The 11368-nt window shown below is 27.9% G+C and overlaps 1 protein-coding gene across 1 annotated transcript; it reads left to right on the forward strand.

Annotated features, from left to right (window-relative positions):
- Positions 1-9202: 9202 nt before the first annotated feature.
- Positions 9203-9931, forward strand: LOC103484869 (uncharacterized). The gene has a single exon (XM_008442197.3). The coding sequence runs from the start codon at positions 9230-9232 to the stop codon at positions 9743-9745; it is 516 nt and encodes a 171-aa protein (XP_008440419.2). The 5' UTR covers positions 9203-9229; the 3' UTR covers positions 9746-9931.
- The last annotated feature ends 1437 nt before the right edge of the window (positions 9932-11368 follow it).

Genomic DNA, 11368 nt, shown 5'->3' on the forward strand with positions numbered 1-11368 from the left:
TGACTTATACTTTAAATTTGAGAAGTACTTCGTATTTTTTAATTAAAAGAATGCGTTTAATCTTTTTTCCGAAAAAAAAATAACTACCACAATAAATTAAGTTAAAAACGTATAGTTTTAATAAATTTTAGGCAAATAACTCTATCAAATTTAATCTTTCCAAAATTGACGAACTGATTATAATAAATTTCAGGCAAATAGATAATGATGTTTTTAAAATTTAGGGTGAAATGTTAATAGATAATAATTTTAAAAAAATCATTAAGAAACAAAATTAAATTTACAATTTATTAAAAAGTAGGTAGATTAATATTAACCATTTTTTTTTTTTAATTTTAATTTGAATGAGTTTGCAATTGCTATTTCAATGGGGATGGAGCGTATTACAATGGAGATAAAAATAAGCAATAATCGGCCGGCCAAGTCCAAATTTCAACCCCCTCTGCCTCTCCAATACATAGATCGATTTTGAACATTTTATTATAAAACGAGATGAAGCTAGAAGAATAATATATACTAATTAATTTCTTTAATTCAATGTAAATATATATTTAATAACGACACCATGGAATGAATTGGATTAATTCCAAGAACATGAAAAACACCAAAATTAATCACACTATAGAATCAATTAAGTTTGAATTTCAATACACTGCCCGTCTTGATGATCTTCTATGAGTAGGAACAGCGTAGCTTTTGCTTCTAGGATATAAATTATTAAGATTACTCGCCTTGAATTCATCCTCAAATTCATAAGTTTTGTCTTCGTCAATTCTCCCAATTCCCACGCTCTGGCTCCTCGGCACGTTCTTCGGCGATTTCCTCCCCTCCAAATCGGGTTCCACTTTCTTGCTCAAGCTTCGGACTGACGCCGCCCTCAGAAGCTCACTGTAGTCGTCGCCACCGTGGCTGGAGGCGGCGCTGGACCCCACGCTGTAACTCCTGGGCAGATTGGTGGGCACCTGACCGCCCGGCCCGCTCAGCGCCATCCCGTAATCCAGGTGGTTGGAGCAGTCCGTCAGGCTTCTTACGTAGAAATCTCGGACTTTGGACAACAGCCGGCTCGAGGCTCTTGCTAGTTGGCTCAATTTGCTTCCTTTGTTCATCTTCTTCTTTTCATCGACGACGTTCTTTATATTCTCCATTTGATTGCTTACCTTTTTTTTTTTTTGTTAGCCACGTACGCGCCCCCGTGGATGTCGGAAATCTGAAAATCGGCGGGGAGTGGGAATTCGGAGGAAGTTTGAATTTGGGAGTGGTTGAATGTTTATGTATATATAGAGAGAGATGAAGTTTGAGGGATGGGGAATTTGTCAAATACCATATTGGAGTTCTGAGAGAGATAATGTAAACAAAAGATACTCCCTCGTATTTTCTACACAAAATGATTGATCTTTTCTTTTTTTTTAATTGATATTTGTGTTTAGTTTTGAATACGGAGTTTATCGTTACTCTTGAGGGGGCTTGGGTTATATAGGCCATGAGGTAAATAAGTAGAGATGTATTTTTTTCTTTTTCCTTTTTTTGCCAAAATCATCTGCTTTTAATGGGATGAGTATTATTCAATTAAGCCAAGATAGGAGAAGGAGATAGGACAGAAAAGTTTTTCATAGGCTTAACAGGTCGGAGATGAAAAATGTTTCTTGTCATGTTATCTCGTTGTCATTGTTGTTATTATTTAAGTCTAACGGTTTATTGGACACAAGTAGTTTTGTAACCAATATAGTTCATAGCAGTTGCTTTTAAAATGTCGTATAAGAAACAAAGGTGATGCTTAAATAGATATAGAATTACGAAAAGCTAAATTATGTGAATGTTTAAATTTTGTAGACCCATTTTACTCAAAATTGAAAAATATATATTTTTTATTTCTTTTTTCAAATTATTTTGTTGTTAAAAATCGTTTGTGTCATCTTTACCCAAATCTAAACTAGTACAAAATCTAAACAATCCTAAAAAAATAGTTTATATTTATATTTTGACTAGTCAAATTTATATTATCAAATCTAAACAATCATTTTTGCAGTCAAAATCTAAACAATCAAATCAAATATATTAGGTTTTGAGTGCTAGACATTTCTGCAAATATATTAGGTGTTGTATTTTTTATCACGTGCCTATAGACTTTTTCTGTTTTTGAATGTTATATATAAATATTTTGCCGTTTTATTATATTTTTTAAAAAATCCCTAATATAAAATTATATCCTATTGGTGAACCACAATTTTGTAATTTAATATTCTGGTTAATAAAATTGTAGTTAATTAATTCAGAGATAATTATATGATTCATAATGAATCTATTCACTTATGACTACAAGGAAATATTATATGGAAATAGGATTAAGTGAGCGTGTGCCATTGTAAAAACCAATAATATAATAACATAATAAACAGATGTTATAATTAAATTGGTTACTTTTGATTAACTAACTTCATCATTAATCTTAATTCGACATTAATTATTATTATTGTTAGCCTAGATGATCCCTAACGATCTTCTATCATTTTGCAAGCCACTGAAGTTTGACCTTAATAATTACATGCCTGCATTTAATTACAAAATACAAAACTATAAACTAATAAAATCATAATCAAAAGTATCCAAAGACATTAGGTTTAAGATATGTATATAAATTATTGAGTCCAAACTCCAAAAGCCTAATTCTTACAAGAGAAAAATTCCAAAAGAGGCTTTTGTGATTTTTGTGTACGGTGGAGACTTGAAAGGAAGACTTGGTCAAAACTCAAAACGGACAAATGACAAATGATATCTCTTTTTAGTTTGAAATTTGAAGAGAGTGAAATTAAATACGATTAGAAGATATTTTAAACCATTATATTTTATTATATAATCATAATATATGGGGATATATTTTGGAAGGTAACTTGGAAATAGATATAATTAATAAAATCAGCCACTCCCTTCCGTTACTGTGCTGAAATTTTCCTCAAACTCTCTTTCATTTGTCAACTTCAAACTTCCAAAAGCCAACTTAAACTATATGTTTAATTTAATCAATTGGTCAATTCCTTATATGATTGAATTTGAAGGGAGTTTTGTCAAATAAATAAGTAAATTGCATTTCGACCACTACAAAGTGCCTAAGGAATGGCAAAAACAAAAGTACAATAATAATAATAATAATAAAATTTCTCTCTTTGTTTTATGTTGCAGAAATACTATTGAAGGACTCAAATATGTGAAGTAAATTTAATTTAAATAACATAAAGTGATTTTTATATACTAACAAGGAAGAAATATGTAGAAATATGTAGTTATAATCCTCTCATTTCATATTAACTTTTCATGCATTTTACATAGATTTTTCTTCAAACATATGAATGAATTCAAGAACAATAATTTAACATGCGAAATCTATTAACATGATTTTAAAGAAAATTGATTATGAAATCCACTCTAGAGATTTGAATATATTGATGAAAAAGTTTGCATACAAATTTAATACGTTTATGAATTACGAAACCAATTACATTCATGCCAATATTGAAAAGAAAAGATCGTGAATAATTACGAGAGAATATTTTTTTTATGAAAGAAAAATTGTATATGTAGTTATTTTTCAATTCAACGATGGATGTAATTTTAAATTATGCTAAAAGCGATTCAAAGTGCAGGCCCTTGAATATAATTAAGAAAAGGGTTGCCTTCTAAAGACTGCAATTGAATTTGGTCAAAACTAAGGGTTTGAAAATTATTTAAAATTATGATGGATTGGATTTAATTTGTGAGGTGAGGTGAGGTGAGGGTGAGGCATGCATGAAGTGAATGGCTTTGAGATTAAAATTAAAACAATACAAGAACTACTAATTAACTAGTTTAAGAATGTTAGGGACAATAATTAAAATTTAATCTGGAGAGTTAGTTTAGTAGCAAGACTTTGCAAAATAAATTAATTAGTTAAGCGATTCATATTAATAAGTGGTGCGGTGCTAACTGAATTTATTAAAATTTTCTTTGGTCAAATAATTCCAACTCCATTTTAATAATTACAAGTTTTCAGCACCTCATATAGAAAAAATTAGTATAATTGGATTTTAAGTTTGCCTAAATATATGAATAGTTCAACGTGAATTTGGTCAAAATGCATCATTAATATAATTCATATCGTTTTGATGTGTGATAAGCATGATTTAATTTAATTTATTTAACAACTATTCATTTCCTCAACTAACGATAATAGAAGTGATAACTGGTGTATAAATATATATATATATATATATATATTATTGTATATTAAGGTTTAGAATATAATTTTATCGAAGTGAAATAATTGTTATTGTGCATCTCATATGAATACATGTCCTTTTTAACTTAATGTAAAAATTTGTACTAATTCAATTCATTCAATAGCTGATTTATTTTATAAAAATTATTTGGAAGAAGCTCACTTAATTAGGTTTAAAATTTTACTTGGAAACTAACATTTTTCATATTTAACTACACCACAATAGGTTTTTTATTTAAAAAAAAAACACTTAAAAAGGGAAAAAAAATTGAAGCACCTATTATTGAAAAAGAAAAATGAAATATCAAATTTAGTTTAAATAATTTTAAAATTAGAAGAGGGACACCTCTATATTTTTTGTTGCATTTGATCTTAGGTTAACTCATGTCCTTAAAAGAAACAGTCTATTTAATATTAGTTTTATGAAACACATAGTAATGTGTTGCATATTCAAGTTGACAGTGGATTTAATTTTAAAAATAAAAAATAAAAGAGGAAGTTGTTATGAGAATCGTTAGCTATCATCCAAATTAGATATAGTCAAATGGATTGAACCACAAGCTTTTGAAGCAAAAACAGTTGGACAGTTTCTCCAAACTTTGGCATTTTCCTCGGTATCCTATTTTTAAATGGAAAATTACTATAAAATTGATTGTGGAAATAGATTGTTGTAAATTGGATTATTTTATATATAATTATAATTACTTACACAAAAGCAATGTGTGAAAAAAAATTTTAAAAAAAAACTTACATAGTTCAATGAAGTTGTGATGGAACCAAGATGTTTTTTTTCTCTTTATTTTATCTTTTGGAAGGAAAAAAAAAGTTAAAAAATGTATTAGTTATTTTTCCTTTAAAAAAAATATAAATACACACTTAACTGTCAAAAGATAAAATTTTATATCTAGTTTCTCAATGAAACGTAAATATTTTATCAATTTTTTTTATTTTTGATAATTTTTCTAGTGAGAGTTAATAAGAGAGGTTAATAATAAGTTATTTAAATAAAAATATGCAATAGGTCATTTTTAGTTTTTTAAAAATATAATTTTCTTCTTTTATTTATTTATATTAATATTGTTGAGATATGAGAAGTACGTATGATACATGTAGATTACATCTAATCATTATCGTTGGTTAAGAGTGTGATTTGATATATTGGGGTGGGGTTGAAAGAATAGCCGAAGAGGATTTCTTAAAAGTTGTACATTTCAAATGGATTGTTTTTTTTAATTTCACACGACCACCAAAAATAAAATTGTAAAATATTACTTAAATTGTCTCACGAGTATATATCTTGTTGTGTGTAAAATTGTGTACGTGGATCGCCTAAGAAGAGACGGTCAAATACACCTCATATGGTTTGGCCAATCCTTCAATTGCAACATATCCAACAAGTTACGTACATTTAGTATTGTCATAGCTGTAAGTATAGATTTTTTTAAGTTTATAGGGATAATGATAATATACCAAAAAGGAAAAAAGAAAGAAAAAGGACAAACTTAAACAAATACAAAATTCGGCTATAATCACGAATCCATGGTTGAAGCCCAAACGAATATTGGGTCTTACGTGGCGAGTTACACGGCCCAATTACGGTCTCTAATGGGCCTTTTTCTGCTAATGAACTTGTGGTTGATCGTCTTCAACAAACAAACAGTTAAAATACCATTAAAAATAAAAAAAAATAAAAAAAAATGGTTCAATTTTAGTTTCAATTTGAGTCTATGTACTTTCCATAAGAGTTCTCAATTCTTCTTTTACCAAAGTGATTGAATAACAACAACAACAATAACTTTTAGGTAAGAAATTGGTCTATGTTAATGTGTTTTTAATTTTTTTTTAAAAAAAAACAAGCATAAAAGACTTAATTTGTAATACGTTGAAATTACAAATACTAAAATTGGAAAATTAAGAATGACTAAAACTAAACAAATAGTATTTTAATCCTTATAAATTTAGTTATGAACTTTGACGGTTGTATTTACCTAATTTACCACATTTAAAATTAAATATTATTTTTGACTCTCATAGACAAGACAATTTAATTATATTTCTAATAGATTAGTTACAGCATTGTTGGAGAAGGATTAAAGATGAAGTGCTAACTGACCTTTAAAAGTTTAAATACTTATTAAATATTTTTTTAAAGAAATAGATAAATTCCAAAATTCAAGAGAAATAATATTATATTAGTTATTTTATTTGTTAGTTATGTTATTAAAAACATTCTGCTTTAACGATGTTTGCAGATTTGATTTAATTTGATTTGATTTGATTTAGAAGAAAAAATTAGTTACTATTAGTTATTATATTAAATAGCGGCCTCATCTTATCTAACCTCTATCTTCGGTTGCATCTCAACTGGGCAAAGATATCTTCACCACAGATTGTGCCACCACATTATATTCATCGTCAGTCATATATATACATATTGAACTTTGAACAATATTTTTATATAATTTCTCAAGGATTGGAAAAAAAAAAAAGTTTCAAGTATCTTAGTGAGATTGAACACTAACTATCACTATTATATTAGATATTATAATTATCACTATTATAAAATCAATTTAAATTCAAAATTTGTTTCGACAAACTAAGTTTCTAGATGAAAATATAAATCTCATCCAACAATAACTATCAAATTATAAACAAATAAAAGAAAGGTAGGCCTAAACACAAATTAGAACCAAGTTAAAACTGTATGTTGGAATTTTTTAGAATAAAAGTTTGAAATTTATTCCACATAATTAAGCTATAAAGATCAAAATAAAATGTTGATATAATTTTTATATTGAGATATTTACGATCTCATGACGCATGTAGTATAAAATTATTGGATTATTCAAAGGCTTCAATCATACAAGATATTGATTTATTTTTAATTAAAACTGGATTATTCAAATGAAGTTGGAATGTTGAAACAAATTTAATTAGTCTCTACACTCAAAACCAAACCAATAAATAACAACAATAATAAAAAAAGGTGTATTTATGAAGGAAAAGAAGACAAAAAGAGAAGAAAAGAACTAAATGTCCAAAATCGGAATAACCTTTACTAAAAGAAAGGCCCCATCAACTTTCTCTTATTATTTCATCAAACCTCTTCACTTCCTCTATTTTGTCGACTCAAAAACAATTTAATGTGAAAGGAATTCTAGTTTTTTGCTTCTTCTTAAGGCTTGATTTTTATTAATTATTGTTATTATCTTTGGACACTTATTAATTATGGCAGGTTTGAATTTGAATTAAAGTATGTTTCCAACAACCAGATTCTCTCATTCTAACAATTTTCTTACGTTTCAATTTGAAAAATATTGTGATTACGTTCAACAACTATATTAATGTCTAAAAAATTATTATAAACGATAAAATTATCAAAAATATTTATAAAATATATTAAAATTTATATTTGATCACCGATGGATATTGATATTGGTAAACTTTAATGATAGACATTAATAATATATATTTTGTAAATATTTTGGTTTATTTTATTATATTTAAAATGTGTCGTTGGATTTAATTATACGATAGAAACACAATTATTTACTCACTATCATATTGTTCCAAAGCTTTTAATATTTGGTTGGACATGTTTTTTTCTTTTACGTGAAAGCTTAAAAGTATGAAATTTTGTAATACTTTGTCGGTAACAGAAGAGAGACTCAGCTCCCTAGGTCCATATTTTCAACTCTATAGGTTTATACTCTCGGCTCCCTAAATCCATACTAATTTTATCGGTGTTATCCAACTATTATACAAAATGTGTTAACGATTGACGACTTATAGGGTTGTCATTAAAATCCTCCTACCGCTATTGTATTAAAAAAGAATAGTTTAGATATATATATTCCTTTAATTATATTTTCTTATTCATTGCTTCCACCATTGAAAAACCGTCACATTCAACATCCTGTTTTTCTCTCTTTTTCTATTCACACTCATCAATGGATTTTGTTTGGGTACAAGACATTGCTTTTACTCTGAAAATTTATCAAGTACTTAATGAATAGTGTAATCTCAATAGGCCAAGAATAAAATACATATCCTTGATGATTACAAATACAATCCTAATCTAAAGTTAAGTATTTAACAGTTAATTAGCCTACCATCCTAAATTAAAAAACTACATCCTTACAGAACATTCCAAAAAGTCGGGAGTTGAGTAAATATAAGAAGAAGAAAAATCTCAACTTGCAACATTCTTAATTAGACTAAATTAATAATAAATAATAACATTTTAAGAGTAAAATATTTAGAGGTGAGAAAGAAAGGCAACAGTCCAAATTCAATGTCCACTATTAAAGATAAGTTATTTATAAGTAAAATTGCATCACATAATCTTTACGAGATCATTCTCCATAAATCTCAACCAAAAGTTATTGCAATCATAGTCAAACCTCTAAATCCAATTCTATTTTATTATTTTACCCATTTGTTCTTTTTATAATTAAGGAAGTTATGGATATATTAATATTATTATTATAATTTTTATGGAAGAAAAAAACAAAAGAGAGGCGGCTGAGTTGGTCCCCTAATTTTGTTAATAAAGCCTTCTCCAGCTACACCCTTCACCTTCTCTCTCACATACCCTAATCTAAAATTATCTTAATTTTAATAAAAATTATTGATTAATAATCGGTATTTAATATTAATATAATCTAAACATTTTTGTTATATTTTGATTTATTATGTTGTTTTGTTCAATTTTACTTAAACTCACTTCATTAGTACATTATGAGAGGGCCCACAACTCCCAATTGTTCAATAATTTGAAGTCAAACCAATGGCTTAGACTTTTTTTTTTTCTGTCTTAGTGCCTATTTCCCCGCCTACGTTAGATGACAAATTGACAAAAAGGCAGATATTTGAATATTTGACTTTTATATTTTTTGGGCAGTTTCAAATTCTTTATATAAATGCTACTTTTTTTTGTTTTTTTGGGTTATAATTTCACTTGGATTTTAATTTTAGAATATGGATGCATTTTGTGCTTATGCTTCTTCATCCTCTTCCTCTTCTTCCAGCTTCTTGGCTAAAAAAAATGACCAATCTGAGCATCAAATTGTGAAGAGGGAATTTTCGACTTATTCTAATAATAATAACAACAACATTCATTGTGTTCGGAAGCCGATGGCGAAGCCGTGGAAGAAGCCGGCGATTGCACCACTGCCACCCACTCGGCCCAGGGTTTACAAAGTCGACCCAATTAACTTCCGGGGTTTGGTTCAGAAGCTTACCGGCTTGGCCGAGCTCCGATCTCCACGGCTCCAAAAAATGGCGCCACCACCGCTTGATATTTCCCGGCGCCAAGACGCTTGCTCTGCCGCCGTGGAAGACACGGTGTTTAAGGCTTCGCCGCTTTTGAAGGTGGAGAATGAGGCGGTGGACGGTGGCGGCTTTCTTGAGCTCAATTTGTCGCCCTTCAACAAGAATTGGTGCTCTTTCCCTGCTTTGAGCCCGGAGACTCTGGCCATTTTGGATGCAATTTAGATTATATTTTATTATATATCTATTTTTTTTGTTGGATGATGAGGGAAAAATTAAATTTTCAAAGTTGGTAATAATGTAATCAAAATAACCAAACAAATACATGGAGAGATCATGGGCATAAGGTTCTCCAAATTTGGTTCTATATTTATATTTGTGAAAGAATATTTATGATTTATATGATTTTTTTTCTTCCTTCCTTTCTTATTCAGTACAAACTTATTATAATTTTATCAAATGTCCCTTGTAAAATGTAGTAAAAGATAAAACACTTAAGATTATAGCTATAGTATAGTATAACCTTTTATTAATAGTAACTTAAGAAAAAAAAAGCCTAATAGGAAGTTGGTTTGGATATATAATTGGTTAGATTTGCCCTCTTTTTTTAGGTATATGGGTTATGTTAGTGATAATTACCCCCAAATCTCTCTATGAATCTATGATGATAGGTTGTGATCTATTTGGGAATAAAAATCTCACAATTTTATTTTTGGTTTGATTCAAAAGCACTTGATTTCAATGATGATATTTTTTTTAACCACTTATATGCTCACAATCATCTCCTTTTATTTGATCATATTAGCAATAAATTATTAGGTGATTCGATGGTGTATTTAATATTTTTCCCAACTTAAATTACATTATTGTGTAATAATTACCGTACTTACACTTAATATATATTAATATTAATTTAAAAGTAAAAAATAGTGCACGATTTGCTTTATTAAGATTGATACGTACTCTTATTTAGCATCAAACTTCCAGAACACCGTTGTGGAAAAAAGAAGTTGAACTTAATCTGTAAAAAGTGTATCAAATCTTGTTTTTAATTAAAGTAGAATATGGTTCTCTTAAAGTTATTTATATCTTATCAATGATATAGACCTAGACATTTCATAAGAAAAAAAATGAGTAGATGAATATTTAGAAGAAGATAACGAGAAGTATGATTAAATTGCATTAAGATGAAGAAGACAATTGAAGATGATGAAAGGTAGATAACCGTAATTAATATGTTTGGCCTTAAGGTCTAGAAACAAAAAGATAAGAGTGGCTCTTAAACAAACATATATGATTGCCTTTGATTTGTTATGAAAAATCATTTTAGCACAAGCAGATTTAGTGCAGCTCAAGGGGTTTGAATCCCTTAATTAACTTCATGTTCATGTATATATTAGTTAAGAAACACATGCAATGCATATGGAATCTTCTACTTTCGATTAGTTTTTTTTAATAATAATTTTTAAATACAATAAATAAAATTAGATGTTCGATAATGTAATATTTTTTATTTTAATGTTATCATATTATCCTCTTTTCAAAAAAAGATAATATCTCATTTCTAGTGATAAAAATGTCGTAGTAATTAAATTATTGAATTAACATGTTAATATCCAACTATTGTAAGATATGATGCAATGCTTTTTATTGTAATGTTTTTAAACTCAAAAGCATAAATTGTTTCATTGTGTTAATTATTATTTTCGTTTAATTGAATCTATTGTTTTTTTTTTGAAATGTTTTTCTCTAAAATTTTGACCTCATTAATTAAATTGTTTTTTAAGAATTTAAATACATGTATATATATATTTTTTCTTTTACACATTTATCTCATGTATATATTGA

Source organism: Cucumis melo, chromosome 8 (assembly GCF_025177605.1).
Source record: "Cucumis melo cultivar AY chromosome 8, USDA_Cmelo_AY_1.0, whole genome shotgun sequence".
NCBI lineage: Eukaryota > Viridiplantae > Streptophyta > Magnoliopsida > Cucurbitales > Cucurbitaceae > Cucumis > Cucumis melo.